This window comes from Bolinopsis microptera, chromosome 1 (assembly GCF_026151205.1).
Source record: "Bolinopsis microptera isolate Bmic1 chromosome 1, MBARI_Bmic_1.0, whole genome shotgun sequence".
Classification (NCBI taxonomy): Eukaryota; Metazoa; Ctenophora; class Tentaculata; order Lobata; family Bolinopsidae; genus Bolinopsis; species Bolinopsis microptera.
In genome coordinates this window covers 9,632,076-9,649,372 of record NC_087072.1, presented here as the reverse complement: position 1 = coordinate 9,649,372, position 17,297 = coordinate 9,632,076, and the positions used below count along the sequence as shown (strand labels likewise).

At 39.3% G+C, this 17,297-nt stretch overlaps 3 protein-coding genes across 3 annotated transcripts in view; all 3 read right to left on the bottom strand.

Annotated features, from left to right (window-relative positions):
• LOC134813468 (ciliogenesis-associated TTC17-interacting protein-like) overlaps positions 1-17,297 on the bottom strand; it is a 98,227-nt gene that overhangs the window by 50,654 nt on the left and 30,276 nt on the right. The window lies entirely within an intron of this gene.
• Positions 93-3,649, bottom strand: LOC134812150 (constitutive coactivator of peroxisome proliferator-activated receptor gamma-like). The gene is made up of 2 exons (XM_063819388.1): positions 2,713-3,649; positions 93-2,436 (listed from the first exon to the last, which is right to left on the bottom strand). The coding sequence occupies exons 1-2, from the start codon at positions 3,637-3,639 to the stop codon at positions 739-741; spliced, it is 2,625 nt and encodes an 874-aa protein (XP_063675458.1). The 5' UTR covers positions 3,640-3,649; the 3' UTR covers positions 93-738.
• LOC134814810 (potassium channel subfamily K member 3-like) lies at positions 8,516-10,556 on the bottom strand. The gene has a single exon (XM_063823098.1). The coding sequence runs from the start codon at positions 10,554-10,556 to the stop codon at positions 9,570-9,572; it is 987 nt and encodes a 328-aa protein (XP_063679168.1). The 3' UTR covers positions 8,516-9,569.

Genomic DNA, 17,297 nt, shown 5'->3' with positions numbered 1-17,297 from the left:
AAATTACAATTAATAGTTTAGGCAGTCAAATGAAACAAATTGTTTCAATAACTTAATGGTATTATAATGACTTAACAATTAGTAAAAATAAAGGGTCACAGTTTTCTAATCCAAAAAACTGAGATAAATCGAAGTTTGTGAACATTTTTGTCTAAAAATAAATGTCTCTGATTCATGATTTGTGTTCATTCATTAGAAATGTTTGCAGGATGAATTATCTTGATGTAATATAACATTTAAAAATTTGACAAAAACACGATCATACATCCTCGTGACAATCAGCCCGGGCCGAACAACATAAACAATTGCACACAAACAATTAAACAACTCTAATTACTAAGATATAGCAAGTAGCAATGCAGAGTTCTACTTATTTGTAACACTAACAATAAATTATTACTTTGAGAAAACAGTTACTGTAGATGCAAAGACATCAGGATTTAAGCAGATACACTAATTAATAATTCACGTCCTCCTGACAAAGTACTTGAAAAGCGCTAAAGTAATAAATAACAATTGTATTATCTGATTATAGAGTAAAAACATTTCATCTTGACATATAGGCAGCTAAACAGTCATATGATCTAGCATACTTAAATAACATTAATGACTCAAGCCTCAAGTTGGCATAATTGAAGGTCACGTAATAACTTGCATAGTAGCATAATTTGTCCTATCTTGATTCCTCACTTGACACACTATTGTCTATTATAATAGTCAAATATCGACCAATAACATCTACGATTCCTCGCTTCTGTGTCTCTTCACAGGGTTTTGTGTGGTCGATGAGACGACCCCATCAGGTCCCACCACAGAATATAGGGTTCCACTCTGGTTGCTACCATAGTTCTCCTTGTCAGAGTGCCTCTTGTACCTCATCGGATATGAGGAGGGAAACCCATTTTCAGCTTTACCATACAAAGGGTCTGAGTACAGAGGCATTGGATCAGGGAGAGGGGGAAGGGGGATACGGGGCTTGAATTCTTGCTCCGGAGCTTTGGCTGGAAGATCAACTGTCTCCATCATGTTGAGCAGAGGGTCGGGAGGGTAATCTTCAAGGCCCGGTGGGGCGGGTTCAGGCTGAACACAAGCTTCGTGAACGTTATTTGGGCGAAATGCTGGCCTTCTTCCAGGTTGCAATGGGAACTTAGGAGGTACGTTACCATTGACGGGAAACAACTGTTTGGATACTGACTGAGAATTGTTTGGAGGTTTTACTGGCTCAGCTTCCGGTACTTTTTGCTCTTCTGTTGATTCGTCTTCCTCCGCAACAGAAGGGTAACTTGGGAATCGCGTTCTGGTAACAGGGCTGGTCATTTGTAGGTTCATCATCTCAGCCACAGCACCATTCGTTGAATCCTTTCGATCTAGCCTAACTCTTATTTCGGAGCTGTTCTTTGTTTCTGCTGTGCTATTATCAGACGTCTCTTGCTGAGCTTCAGATGTATTCTCAGTCTTATCCTCACCAGACTTACTCAAACCAGTAATGTCCTTAGAACCACCAGTAACAGCATCGTTAAAGAGATCGTCATCATCTGTGACAGGTTCTATTTCTACCTCATCGTCTGAGATAGTCTCATACTCTGGAACAATCGAGACACTCTCACCCTCCTTCTCTCCCTCGTCATCTGACTCCTCCTCTTCCTCTTCTTCATCAATAGACAAGTTCTTCGACTGTACCACCATCATCAGAAACCTAAACATCTCAACTCTGTCCGGCATCTCGTCACAGAGCTTTTCAATGGTAGCCCCCTTATCCGAAAGGTAGTAATAGAAACTGAAGAGCTTCCCATCAAAATAGTTGTGCAGTAAGAATGGTTCTGTAGGTAGGTAAGTAACAGAGGCAATCTGAAGCAGGGCCTCAGCCCCACGTGCTAGCTGGAGAGCTATGTTGATAGCACGTGTGTTAACAACTGATACCAGTACTCGTTTTAGTGACGTCACATCAGCCGCGTACTGAGAAACAGCCTGTGCCAGAACTGCGTTAAGCTCCCACTGCGCAAGCTGGATAAGAGGACTATGCCACCAGTAGTTGAGGATACAACACAGACCCAGGTAATGGGGAGGCAGCTGCTGTGCCAGGGTTGTGTTAAATGTCACCTGCGCACACTTCACAAACGTGGCCCATCTCAGAGACTCCCTCTTATTACTCTGTAAACGCTCCAACTTCACTGTCTTTTCTTTGATTGTGAACTCTTCACACGTGACAGCTTCTACAGCTAGGTTACTGGCGGTACATTTCTCTGAGACAGAGGCAGCATTACCGAGCAAGATGCTATAGCATGCTTTACGGAGGGGTCGGTACAAGTTGAAGGAGGAAGTGAGGGGCTCATGTTCGAGGGTAACCCCTTGTTCATACAGATAACTGGTCAGAATACCGCACACAAATGGTATGGAGTCACAACTGATCTGTTTTGTTACTGCATCTTCATATATCTGAAATGAGGGATTAAAAAACGTCATTATTAACACTTTATATAGATTTCGATCATTTCAATGGGAAAGTCTGTCATTTCGATTGTGAACAAATTTTCTAATTATTGGCAAATAGAATCGCAATTTACACACTAATAAAACCATAAACAGAATTCGAGAAAATTGTATCAATTTTGATAAAATATTATAAGATTTTATTAGTTTTAATGCTTGTATTATAGATGAAATTATTATTATAACATGGTGAGATGAAATTATGTGGTTGGAAAATGCTACCTGGCTGATGTTATAAGTAACTCGACTATCATCTGATGGCTGATTTGGTTTCCAAGCTTCATCGACGCAAGACAAATTATACCTACTGATAATGGCTTGGAGAAAGTCTGTTTTGGATTCGTCCGCCAGAGCAGTGCGGGCTAACATGTTATATTGTGTAGTTTGGGGGCGAACATACATGCAGATTCTTGGCATGATGTCAAGGACTAGATTGAGTCCCGAGAGCTGCATTCCTGACTGAAGTTTCCTGTGGAATGCGTGTAGCATCTCCCGAGGAATGAGAGAATTACCGAGGAGACATGATAATAGGGGCAGGTGGTGTTCTCTCAACCCAAGATTCTTTGTCAGTAAGAATCTGTCGATATAATCTATGGTGTGTTTCTCAGTGTCCAATGTGTTGAGTTTAAAGAGAGGTACGCCCTTCAGAGCTATGAACTCGTTATTATCGGAGATAATTCCTGTACAGTTCTTAACTTTAGCCCACGCTGCTACTTCAAACTCGAAATCACTGACCGAACATATCACCTCGACACGACATGCTTTCAGAATCTGAGCAACAACAAAATAGGCACACGGAGGGTTCTGATAAAAGTCTATAGCAGTAGGCAGCCTCTGATTGATAGACACAAAGTCGAGACCAGTTTTAATGTTTTTAAGATCAGTGGGAGTGAGCGCGTCTTCCCAGTGTGGCATGACAAACACTACATCACACCCCTCGCCCAACAAGCTGATAACAAACTTCTCGACAATGTCCTTTATCTCTTTCCACTGTCCTCCGAATATCCAGCTAGTCTGCCGAACAACTTTGGACACAAATGAAGATCCGTCAATGACATAACATGTTCCGGGTTTGGGGCAGACAGGGACTGTCTTCACGCACTGCTTGCATTTCACGCTGATGTATTCGTCTAGTCCATTTACCACCATTCATGTAGCTGGGAAATAGAAAATTTCAAGTTGAGTCATTGACATATCTATATTATATTTTAAACTTGACGAAATTTCCCCGGCAACGGGGACATAGAAGAAAAAACACCGAAAATCGACCTCAAAATGACCCTCTGGTGATGCCAAACCCAGCTCGCAAATGGAGTTGAAACCTCGCCATTTTTAGCAGGGTTGTAGAAAAAGGATAGGAATAGGCTATAGCATTCTTAGAATTTTGATTTAGGCTTTAGATTTTTTATAATTAACGTCGGAAGTGAGGTTAAATAATCGTTAGAATAATGGCGTTATTTAAGCAAAGGTTTACTGCGCTGTTGCGTAGCAACTAGGCTATCCATTATCGGTATGAAATCTTTTATCTAGATAAACAGATAAAAATTTAGGTTTTATCTAGATAAAACCGATAAAACCGATAATTTTTCTGCTGAAGGCCAAAGCCAAAATGTTTTCCAAATTTCACAAAAACTGATTGTCGACTTTTATTACTGTTTACCAGTAATCTTGCTAAAGTACAACTTCCTTTCTTTTGAAAATATTAGAGCATCAGTTTTCTTCTCCGGGGAACAATAGTGTACCAGTTCTCTTCAAAACAGTAAACCAACGGTTTGTCTTCTCCTAAGAACAGTAGTGTACCAGTTCTCTTCAAAACAGTAGATCACCGGTTTCCTTCTCCTAAAAACAGTAGTGTACCAGTTCTCTACAAAACAGTAGACCAAGGGTTTCCTTCTCCTGAGAACAGTAAGTAGTACCGCACTAGTTCTCTTCAAAACAGTAGACCAACGGTTTCCTTCTCCTGAGAACAGTAGTGCACCAGTTCTCTTCAAAACAGTAGACCAACGGTTTCCTTCTCCTGAGAACAGTAGTGCAACAAATACCAATTCTCCTCGAAACAGTAAAACATTTAAAGTGATTCAGTGAACCGTTTCCTTATTCTGTGGATAACTTGGAGCAACAGATTCCTTCTCCTGAAGACAATGTTTCACGCCTAGAACACTTACGGAATTTAATTGAGTGCCCTGCCGGTATTTTTGACTCTTGTTAACAGTAACATGCTCGTTCCTGTCTCCAGAATGGTTATAAGGTAGAACGCCAGCACCCTAGCCTCAAGATAACAATGTCAATAACTTTCTCTAGACTTCTACAGTTCTACAGTTCTACAGTTCTACAGTTCTACAGTTCCATAGGTATACAAATGTAAATAAACATTTGTGTAGCTCACATTTAAGTAAACTACCTCTTCTATCATACTATTAAAAAAAACATTAATATTTCTTTAAAATTTTACGGTATTGTGGCAGTTTTTTCGGTAATTTCTAGTGAATTTTTATACCGATAAAAATATGTTTTATCTAGATAAACAGATAACCCTTTTTAACGAATTATCGGAGATAATTATCGGTAACGATTATCGGAGTGGATAGCCTAGTAGCAACGTTAAAATGCACGTGCGCGAGCAACCACAGATTAACAACGCGCGTTGTTATGCTGTATGCTACGTCATAATTTCAAAACTAGCTCACATTTATGCTCACGCTATGACTTCTTATAACTTTGTTTGTGATTGGTATTTTTTGATGCGGTAAAAAGTATCGTTTTGGGAATCCGAATACTAACAACGCTGTCGCCATTGTTAGATAAATTCCATTATGTCTACAGTATAACAGAGCTATATGATGAAGAGAAATTAAAACATAACTGATTTTTAAAATTTCCTCGAACAAAGCTTTCGACTAGCGGGTTTCTTCGCTAGAGCTACACACAATGCTGACATTACGCCGCGCACACACAATCAACAAAAATATTGTTGTTTCCTAATTACGCAAATAACTTTGCGCAGTTAAACATCACGTGCCATTTTAAATGCCTGGCAATAATTCAATTGACTGTCATTCTCGATTGAAATATCTTCCAACGATTAACATATTTTACTCATCTGTTGTTGTTTTTCAATGCCCTTTCTTGGATCTAGACCTGCTAAACGGAGATCTCTGCACAATCGATTTGCTGTGAGAGTTAAAGATATGAAAAAGTTCAGACACCGTGACTCATTCAAATGTGTAATTCATATATTTTCAGTGAAGCAGGGTTCGGCAACTAAAGCATATTTGTTGGATTGTTTGACCATTGACTAGCGATGACCGATAAATTCGAACGATAAATTCGCTCCCTTATAGTGTCCTTTAATAAAATTTTCGACTACAGCGGATTTCAACGTGCGGTGTTATGCTGTATGCTACGTCAGAATTTCACAACTAGCTCACATTAACCCTCATGACGCTATATACCTATATATATTTATAACTTTGGTTGTGATTGAAATTTTTTGATGCGGTAAAAAGTATCGTTTTGGGGCTATATGATGAAGAGAAATTAAAACATAACTGATGTTTAAAATTTCCTCGAACAAAGCTTTCGACTAGCGGCGGGTTTCTAGTATAATATATATTATATCATAGTTATATATTATGGTACTTGGTGAAGTCATCTGAATATTTCAATCGATCAAGGTTATACATGAAATAGCATTTAACACTTTAAATCATGGCACGTCAAAGAGAACCAGATGTCAAGATGTCATAACTCTGAATTTCATCTCAAATTTGGGGAACTTTTCATTATATATGTTCCCTAGCCTAGTTGAACATTATTTTCACTGAAAATTTTAGGCATCTGACCAAGGAAGGAGAGTTTTAGAATAAAACATAATTGGGTCAGAAAATAATAAATTTGTAGATAATATTACGTAAAGTATAACAGCAATAACAAGTATTTGATATAAGAAAAATTATCATCTACTGTCATATTCTTATAATAATCATCATACTAACTATCAACTTTATATCACAGCTATTTACAATGATATCAAAGCAAACTAAGTAATCACATAATAAAATCAGATCGCAAATTAAAAGTAAAATTTTCATACAATTTAAAATTCATATATAACATAATAAGAACGATATGGACACGTTCATTTGAGTTTGAGGATATTGGTAAATATAAGTGACCCTATTAAAAGGCACAGTGTAGTTGACTTTGTCACACTATGAAATTACTTAAACCCTTGATGGTTAGGATAATCGTCTCATCCTCTAGGCTAACTTTGTCACATAAGGATATCTTAATCAGGTGATAAGATATCGCTTAAATACGGCCGGCACGGAGATGGTTACATTGTCACACTATAAACATGTGACGGAGTAAATATGGACCCCTTGCTGCCGTTTTTGACCAAATTTTTGAGTGTCCAGTTGATTGGATGGGTACATATGACCATTACCTACATATTTGACGACTTTTTTTCGTTAGATGGTGCATTCAGGTTTACTCTGTCACACATTAAAGAAAATATGTGATGAATGTTTAGGGCACCCTGATAAGCAATGCTGAGTAGTGTAAGTTTATTTGATGGCCTGGAAGTGCTGGGAATTGTTATTATATCATATAGTCGTAAGGAATTAAAACACAGAAGGCACAACCAAGCTTACTTTGTCACACAATCTTGATAATATCTGAACATGTGTGAAATTGAACAAATAATGATATACCAGCTTAAACCCCTTATATTATACGTACTATGGATCAAACAACACTGCTAGTACCATGCACCAGTCACATAAATCATTATCAGGTGGTAATATGTTAACAGTGTCACAATTAAACTACCGCTACATGGTCAAAAATAGGGTAATTTCGTCACAAAAAATTATTATAACTCTGTTAGCTCCTTGCTGGCAAATAACTAGTTTATCGAAATTTTTTTGATGATAAAGTTACATAGTATTCTAATAGAAGTATAGTTCTTCAAAATAGGGGCAAGACATGTTTACTTTGTCACATCAGTTATTATAAGAGTTAGGTAATCGTCATCAGATTTAAAGATATTTTTCGTAGTTTGGATCGATTAATACTTTAATATACCTGTAATAAATCCTATGCCAATTTTAACACACTATCTTGATACTGTTGGCCGTTGGGGCAGGGAAAGTTAATTTTGTCACATTTTCGATGTCTTTGACAAATTAATCTAAATTTTAAAAATTGAGTTCTTATGTTTTGGACAATATTCTTCCAATCGTTTCTGAAAGATTGTTGAATTCTAATAGAGTTATAGATCTTCAAAATATAAATAGGGGCAAGACATGTTTACTTTGTCACATCAGTTATTATAAGAGTTAGGTAATCGTCATCACATTAACATATATTTTTTGTAGTTTGGATTGATTTATATAGGTAATAAAGCAGCCTATGCTAATTTTTACACACTATCTTGAAATTGTTGGGGCATGAAGAGTTAATTTTGTCACATTTTTAGTGACTTTGACAAATTTAACCTAAAATTGTTAAACTTAAGCTCTGATGTTCTGGACAATATTCTAATAGAGGTATAGAATATAGATCTTCAAAATAGGGGCAAGACATGTTTACTTTGTCACATCAGTTATTATAAGAGTTATTATAAGAGACTATTTCATTCTATAATCATTGTTTTTAATCTATTTACGATTTCGTATAATATTTTGTGACAATGTAAACATCAACTGATCTTAACTTGCATCAACTACATTGTCATCATATAAAATTTTCCCGCCTTTCAAACCAAAATCAGATATAAATTATTCGCCCAAAATTTTAAATTTCATATATTGTGACAGAATTAACCTCATTTCCCAATAACCAAGTGCCTGTATTAGCTAACTATTCAAAACAACATATTTTAGGGCTATGCTTGGTAGAGCAACCATAAAATAATGAGTTGAAAGGGTTTTTAGGACACCTCACAGTAGAATAGAGGTATGGTATCATGAGTGTGACAAAGTTACCCAAATATTGCCTTGTAACCGTTCGATCCGTGCCCTTTAACCAATGTTGTATCATAATTGTTAGATTGACCTAATTTACTATATTTCAGACCAAGGAATGATAATTAGACAACTGCAGTTAACTAAGTCACACAAAATGTGACATTTGAAACATTATAGTGCCTAACAACAATAGATTTTCTTTCTGAGCGGTGCATATGGGAGTATGGGTTGCGTGGCTAATGTTCAGAACTTCTGAACGTGCTAGGTTAATAGATGTCAAAATTAAGCCACTATCGTCAAAAACGCTATTATTTTTGTTTACCAATATCCTCAAACTCAAATGAACGTGTCCATATAGTTTTCTAATTTTCTAATGCATCTTTAATCTTAATGCTGGGAAATGCTCGATCAAATAATTCTCATGCATTATTAAAAATTCTAAAAATTTTCATACTACTAAAATCATGCTCTGAACAATTATTCTACGTCATCGAGAATGAGAGTGAGTCAGAAAATTAAATATTTACATAAATTACACTTCTTATTTTAAAATTCTAAATTCTGTATTTTTTATTCTATGATCTATAGTTTGTACTTTGAAGTCACTTGTCAACTGGATATAGCATGTAACCTTCAATTATAGAAATTAACAATTCATCTTATAATCAACTTACTACTTATGAAATAATTTTTTATAATTCTAAAACCATTAACCAACCTATCGCCAGCTGTAAAAGAGCATTAGAGGCCCAAAATGAGCTGATCTATAACTGGAATCTATTAGTATCATATCATATGATCAGTAAAAATTAAGTTAAACTATCTGTCTATGAATACAATAATATTGAAATCTAAAATTATATGGAATAAGGGTTCGGCTTCGGTTGGTTTAAAAAACACAATGAAATTTGATCAGCAGTTTAGCTCCAAAACTGAGTACTGATCAACTGAGAAAACTAAAATTCACAGCACAATTAGGACCAGATGCAGTTATGAAAATGACAATCTAAGGCAGATACAAGCAGGGAGGAAAATTGGTGAAATTATCACAACGTTCGAAAAACTGTGGGTACACTTCACAATACTCACATAATTTCACTATGTCCTTTATTGATGGCCTGCTGTGCTGACAGGTTTAGGAGCCCTCTTTTCTTTGAACTGGTTTACAATTGTTTTGGAAAGTGCCAAAAACAAACAGATAGGTATGAAGACAAAGAAGAACTGGCATGCTCCAAACGAAGTGTCATAAGCCCGGTGATGGAAGTCTCCATAACCAACTGTAAGCATAGATACGATTTGGAAATAAAAAGCATCCCAGTACACCCAATTCCCTTTTCCATCATCAGCCCATCCAGGAACAAAGTCAGCCCCCTCAATACTCCACTTGTGTTCACGTCTTGCAGAGATGCCAGCACAAAGAAGCACCACCAGAGTGAGTAGAGCAAACAGTATCCCACTTACTGAATATAATGCCCAGCCGTCAGGGTTATCCTCATATGTTTTGATCCTGTCTGCAAGATTGTGCCTAAGTTTGGTGAACACTGTATCAATTATGTCCACCAAGGAGTAGAGAAAGAGCAAAATGATGGGAATTCCTGCTAGGAAATAGACTATCGTGAAGAATTTACCACCTGCGGAAACAGGAATCATGACTCCCCAGCCAGTAGTAGTGAGAACAGATATAACATAATCAACTGAACCTCCAAAATGCCACATGAAATCAAACACATTCCTCTTTGTGAGGCACTGCTGCTTTACAATAACCTCATATCTAGCAACGTCTGTTTTGTTACCAAGTAAAGCTTCATCAATGTCCTCATATCTCATTCTCAGATCCTTGAACTTTAAGGTATCTATATATCCCCTGTCCCACTCTCCTTCACCTATGGAGCTGTCTAAAATTTCCCAATTTCTTTCCGTGTATGTAAAAATCAGTGCAGCTATACACAGGCAGATAACAACCAAGCCAGTGGCCCAAACGACATCCTTGATCGCTCTGTAAGTAGGTCCTAAAAAGAAAGAAGCAAACTTGCTCTCATCTGCTGCTTGACCTTCACTGTTCAGGAGCTCCAAGTCATCTTCTGGGGTGAGCATTTTGCTGTAGAGGAAAATGAATTAAAAATCAACTTGAATTTTTTAGCACAATCACATTATCATTAAATCTAAAAATAGTGCACTCACAACAAGGTACATTGGCGCAAGCAATGGTACCATAACCTCTTGCAAAATTGGATTCAAATCTTGAAATTATAATATTGAGCTCACAGCTCTACCTATGGAAATCAGAATACAGTGATGATCTTTGATGTAGGACTGCTGGAGTCTGGTCAAAGTTAATTGCTGGGATTGCTACAAGATTCAGAGAAATATTAGAAATAAATTAGCTAAAACCTGCAAAAAGGCTAATGTAATCGATGATCTACAAGTTAAAAGTGCCAAGAATGATCTTAAAGGGATATGGAAAACTATCAAACTGGCATCAAATATGACCCCTGGTACAAATAATTGTCAAACTATCAATGAGAATGATCCTGAGCTATTTAACTTTCATTTTGCAAATGTTGGATCAAGATTACAAAATCAGGCCCCCAATATTGAAAGAGTTAGTTTTACTGATTTTTTACCTCCTAGAACTTCTAACATCTCATTTGATAGATTCCAAGAAATAAATGAAACTGATATCCTAATGTATGTCGAAACGCCCAAGAATGACAAGGCCTCATATGACGATGTGCCTCTATTTTTACTTAAGCAAGCTGTACCATACATAGTTGAGCCACTTACCCATATTGTCAATTTGAGCCTTAATACAGGTGTTGTACCAACCCTTTGTAAAAAAGCTAGAGTAACTCCCATCCATAAGGCAGGAATGAAAGATGATCCTAATAATTACAGGCCAATATCCATCCTTCCACTTGTAGGAAAACTTATAGAATACTTTGTCGGCAAGCAACTCACTGATTACATGGAAGAGAACAAACTTTTCATCCGGCATCAATATGGCTTTCGGAAAAATCACTCCACAACTTATTTGATGTACGATCTGATGGACGAAATATATATGAGTAAATCTAAGTCTTATAAACCAGGAATCATCTTTCTTGATCTTAAGAAGGCCTTTGACACAGTGAATCATGAAATATTGCTTCAAAAATTGGCATATTATGGAATTGGTGGCATTGCTTTAACCTGGTTTAAGAACTTCTTATCTTGTAGATATCAATGCACTAGGATCAATGGCAAACTAAGCTCATTTTTAGAAGTTCTGAGTGGTGTACCACAAGGAAGCATCATTGGGCCTATATTATTTAGTATCTTCATAAATGACATCATTTATGCCTGCAACCTATCTAAGCCCTTTCTATTTGCAGATGATGGTGCACTATTCTTTGATCAAACCTGCAGAAGCACATTTATAAACATGAAAATAGAACTTATGACAATCTTTAAATGGCTGTTAAATGTTAATAAATTATCACTCAATGAAAAGAAGACTGAATTCCTATTGCAATTGTTTGATTCTGTTGATCAGCATGATGAATTAACCATTGAATGTAATGAGGTAACTTTCACAATCAAGGAGTGCAAAGAGACAAAATATCTTGGCCTCATTCTAGATAGTAAATTAAACTTCAAAAGCCATGTAGATTATATTATTAGGAAGGTCATGAAAAGAATTGGTGCCATGTATAGAAGTAAAGCACTGCTACCCATTAAATATAGGAAAATGTTTGCCAATGCACTCATGTTGCCACAATTCGATTATTTAGACACGATCTATTGTAGAGCTGGCAAGACAAAACTTGCTGAACTTGACACTCTGTACAAAAAGGTAGCCAAAATAGCTCTCAACGTTCCACAAACAGAGAGCAGCCTTAATGTTTATAGAGACATGAAATGGTTACCACTCCATCTTAGACGACAACTCCATCTGTCAAATTATATGTTTAGAATCATCCATGACAATTGTCCTACAAACTTTATGAACAAATTTAGTTACATATCAGGAGGTAGTAGGAGCGGCGAAAGCTGCAACCTATATGTTAATAGATCAACATCACATAAAAACTTTCAATACTTGGGGGCAAAATGTTGGAATAATGTTCCAACAGATCTACGAAATCTGCCCGATGTTAAAAGCTTTAGTGATTCGTATAAGAAACAGCTACTCTCATCTATAACAACAGACCCTAATTATACCGTTGACAATTCATGTGACAAATTTTACACTGCAATCATAGTCGACGATAACTAAGTATCTTCTAATTCTTTTAAGTCTGAGGCATATATAATTGATGTATCGAAAGGATATTCCCTTTTTTACCACCTTACCATTCTGATTGATTTTTCACATGCCTGACATGTTTTAACTGGGAAGGGGTTCTCACAGTGGTAGTTTTATAAACCACTTTTAATTTATTGACCTATTATACCTAGTGGTAGTTTTATAGACCACATTTAATTTATTAACTTATTATACTTAGTATTAATTTTTGGTGACTGTATCACCCAGTTTTAACATTTGATAATTGTACAGTTTATTGACGACACATTGACTTAATGTTATTTTATATTCTAATCTATATTCTAGATATTTTATTTATTTTTCAACAGACGACAACTTCCTGTTTTTTCTTCTATATTAGTTACTCATATCTCTTGTACAGACTGTTTTACAAGGACATTGACAGATGAAACTCACATTAGGCATTCATTATTGCATCTAAATTATTTCACTTGCATTAGGTTTAGAAATTTATTCTCTGGTTAACAGATTTCAAATGTTTAATTAATTTGTAGTATGACAGTAAGGTATATAAGAAGTTATTTAATTTTGCTTGGGCTATTATATTGACTATTGAGGTTTAATGATGATATGGAATTTGAATTCTACTGTACTTCATTACAGTATTAAGATAATATAAAGCAAATCATGTGAATATATGACTACGAAATAGATCTATAGATTTGTCCATAATATTTAATACCGTATTGATGGTTTTGAATTTTGTATATTGAATTTTAATGTGAAGCGTTTACTCTTCCCCCTCGGCAATTAATTAGACAGTTAGATTAATGACAATAACAAATAATTGCCAAATGACGTAGTAGATATAGATGTTCAATGTTGTAGAGTGATTTCAAGAGTAGTGGTCCACAGGGGTCCGAAAAAGCCGTACAGGCACTTGGGTCCTTATCCTTGTCACTAGTCCCAATTGGATTCACTTTACACAAAACATGAACGTTTACAATTTAGACGTACACATTGGCACGATATTTATTAGAAAGCAAACAGTATAAAATAATACGTGCGTGCGCGGCTTGAGCCGCGCCGCATAACAATTGATGCGTTTAGGGGCTGGAGTACGCGTGTTTACAGATTAATGAATTGTTGCATTATAAATATTTAAAGTTGAAGATATATTATGATCTTATAGGGGGGGGTGACATGTCTCCAATGTCTCCAATGTCTTTTGTCTTTTTTGAAAAGATAGGGTGCAGAGACATGTCCTGGAGACATTGGAGACATTGGAGACACAGCTTTTGGAGACATTGGAGACATTGGAGACATTGGGGACATAAGAGACATTGGAGACAAAGCTTTTGGAGGATGACCCAGGAGGAGGACTCAGGAGGAGAAGGAGGAGGATGAGGACTCAGGAGGAGGACTCAAGAAGAGGACTGAGGAGGACTAAGAAGGAGGAGGACTGAGGAGTACTGAGGAGGATGGCTGAGGAGGATGGCTGAGGAGGATGGCTGAGGAGGATGGCTGAGGAGGATGACTGAGGAGGAGGACATAGGAGGAGGAGGACCCAAGAGGAGGAGGACCCAGGAGGAGGACTCAGGAGGAGGAGGAGGAGGAGGACTCAGGAAGAGGACTGAGGAGGACAGAGAAGGAGGAAAACTGAGGAGTACTGAGGAGGATGGCTGAGGAGGATGACTGAGGAGGATGACTGATAGGGAGGAGGAGAAGAAGGACTGAGGAGAAGGAGAAGGAGGAAGACCTAGGAGGATGAGGACCCAGGAGGAGGACTCAGGAGGAAGAGGAGGAGGAGGACTCAGGAGGACTGAAAAGGAAGAGGACTGAGGAGAACTGAGGAGGAGGAGGACTGAATAGGAGGAGGAGGAGGGGGACTGGGGGAGGACTGAGGATGAAGAAGACTGACGAGAAGGATGAGGAGGAGGACTGAGGAGGAGGACTGAGGAAGAGGACTGAGGAGGACAGAGAAGGAGGAGGACTGAGGAGTACTGAGGAGGATGGCTGAATAGGATGACTGAGGAGGATGACTGAGAGGGAGGAGGAGGAGAAGAAGGACTGAGGAGAAGGAGAAGGAGGAGGACCTAGGAGGATGAGGACCCAGGAGGAGGACTCAGGAGGAAGAGGAGGAGAAGGACTCAGGAGGACTGAAAAGGAAGAGGACTGAGGAGAACTGAGGAGGAGGAGGACTGAATAGGAGGAGGAGGAGGAGGGGGACTGGGGAGGACTGAGGATGAAGAAAACTGACGAGAAGGATGAGGAGGAGGACTGAGGACTGAGGAGGATGAAGAGGAGGAAGACCCAGGAGGAGGAGGACTGAGGAGGAGGATGAGGACTGAGGAGGACTGAGGAGGATGGCTGAGGAGAATGGCTGAGGAGGATGACTGAGAGGGAGGAGGAGGAGGAAGAGGACTGAGGAGGAGGAGTAGGACTGAGGAGGAGATTGAGGAGGACCTAGGAGGAGGAGGACCCAGAAGGAGGACTCAGGAGGAGGAGGAGAACTCAGGAAGAGGACTGAGGAAGACTGAGAAGGAGGAGGACTGAGGAGTACTGAAGAGGATGACTGAGGAGGAGGAGCAGGATGAGAAGGACTGAGGAGGAGAAGGAGAAGGTGGAGGAACTAGGAGGAGGATGAACCAGGAGGAGGACTCAGGAGGAAGAGGAGGAGGACTCAGGAGGAGGACTTAGGAGGAATGAGAAGGAGGAGGACTGAATAGGAAGAGGAGGAGGAAGACTGAATAGGAGGAGGAGGAAAGGGACTGGGGAGGACTGAGGAGGAGGAGGACTGACGAGAAGGATGAGGAGGAGGACTGAGGACTGAGGAGGAAGAGGAGGAGGATGAAGAGGACCCAGGAGGAGGAGGACTGAAGAGGAGGACTGAGGATGAGGACTGAGGAGGAGGAGGAGGACTGAGGAGGACTGAGGAGATTGGCTGAGGAGGATGACTGACAGGGAGGAGGAGGAGGACTGAGGAGGAGGAGGAGAAGGACTGAGGAGGAGAAGGAGGAGGACCTAGGAGGAGGAGGACCCAGGAGGAGGACTCAGGAGGAGGAGGAGGACTCAGGAGGAGGACTCAGGAAAACTGAGGAGGAGGAGGAGGAGTGAATAGGAGGAGGAGGGGGACTGGGGAGGACTGAGGAGGAGGAGGACTAAGGAGAAGGATGAGGAGGAGGACTGAGGAGGAGGATGAGGACTGAGGACGAGGACTGAGGAGTACTGAGGATGATGGCTGAGGATGATGGCTGAGGAGGATGGCTGAGGAGGATGGCTGAGGAGGATGGCTGAGGAGGATGGCTGAGGAGGATGGCTGAGGAGGATGGCTGAGAAGGATGACTGAGGAGGATGACTGAGAGGGAGGAGGAGGAGGAGGAGAAGGAGGAGGACCTAGGAGGAGGAGGACTCAGGAAGATGAGGAGGATTCAGGAGGAGGACTCAGGAAGAGGACTCAGGTGGAGGACTGAGAAGGAGGAGGACTGAGGAGAACTGAGGAGGAGGAGGAGGAGGACTGAATAGGAGGAGGGGGACTGGGGGAGGACTGAGGAGGAGGGGGACTTGGGGAGGACTGAGGAGGAGGAGGACTGACGAGAAGGATGAGGAGGAGGATTGAGGAGGACTGATGATTGAGGAGGAAGAGGAGGAGGATGAAGAGGAGGAGGACCCAGGAGGAGGAGGACCCAGGAAGTCCGGAGGAGGACCCAGGAGGAGGACCCAGGAGGAGGACCCAGGTCCCAGGAGGAGGACTCAGGAGGAGGAGGAGAACGACTGAGGAGGACTGAGGAGGACTGAGGAGGACTGAGGAGGACTGAGGAGGAGGAGGAGGAGGAGGAGGAGGAGGAGGAGGAGGAGGAGGAGGAGGAGGAGGAGTCTCCAAAAGCTGTGTCTCCAATGTCTCCAATGCCCCTAATATCCATTTTATGTCCCTAATGTCCCCAATGTCCCCAATGTCTCCAATGTCCCCAATGTCCCCAATGTCTCCAATGTCTCCAAAAGCTGTGTCTCTAATGTCCCTAATGTCCCCAATGTCCCCAATGTCTCCAATGTCTCCAAAAGCTGTGTCTCCAATGTCTCCAATGTCTCCAATGTCTCCAATGTCTTTTGTCTTTTTCGAAAAGATAAGGTGCGGGAGACATTGGAGACATGTCACCCCCCCCCCCCCTTATAGTAAATTTTTCAAAGCTGGCTTTGGACTTCGGTAAAATTATAATTTATTTATTTAAAAGATAGTTTTAAATTTACATAGTCGTATAACTATAATCAAGTTAATCCTGTTTTCAAGAATGCGCGGCTTTGGCGGCCAGTTATTGACTTGTTAAAATTAATTTTTGATAAATAAGAAATGTTAATGTATCAAAATTTAAAAAACTTTCAAAACGGAGGCTTATAAATATTATTATATTATGCTTGTAAAATAAAGATAAAATTTTTAATTTGTTTCACTAAAATTTGTTTCCACTAATTTTATATAAATTTACACTATTGGTTGAGGCATTTTGCATAGTAAATCTGGTTACTACCCTATAAAAATCATATTAATTTGATGTATTCGATTTTCTGATTAATTTCCTAGTAATATGGAT

Bases quoted from the DNA above. Each gene is read 5' to 3' on its own strand.
- LOC134812150 (XM_063819388.1), bottom strand. From the start codon at position 3,639: ATGGTGGTAAATGGACTAGACGAATACATCAGCGTGAAATGCAAGCAG. The intron at 2,437-2,712 runs GTAGCATTTTCC...CCCTCATTTCAG, and splicing joins TTACTTATAACATCAGCCAG to ATATATGAAGATGCAGTAAC.
- LOC134814810 (XM_063823098.1), bottom strand. From the start codon at position 10,556: ATGCTCACCCCAGAAGATGACTTGGAGCTCCTGAACAGTGAAGGTCAA.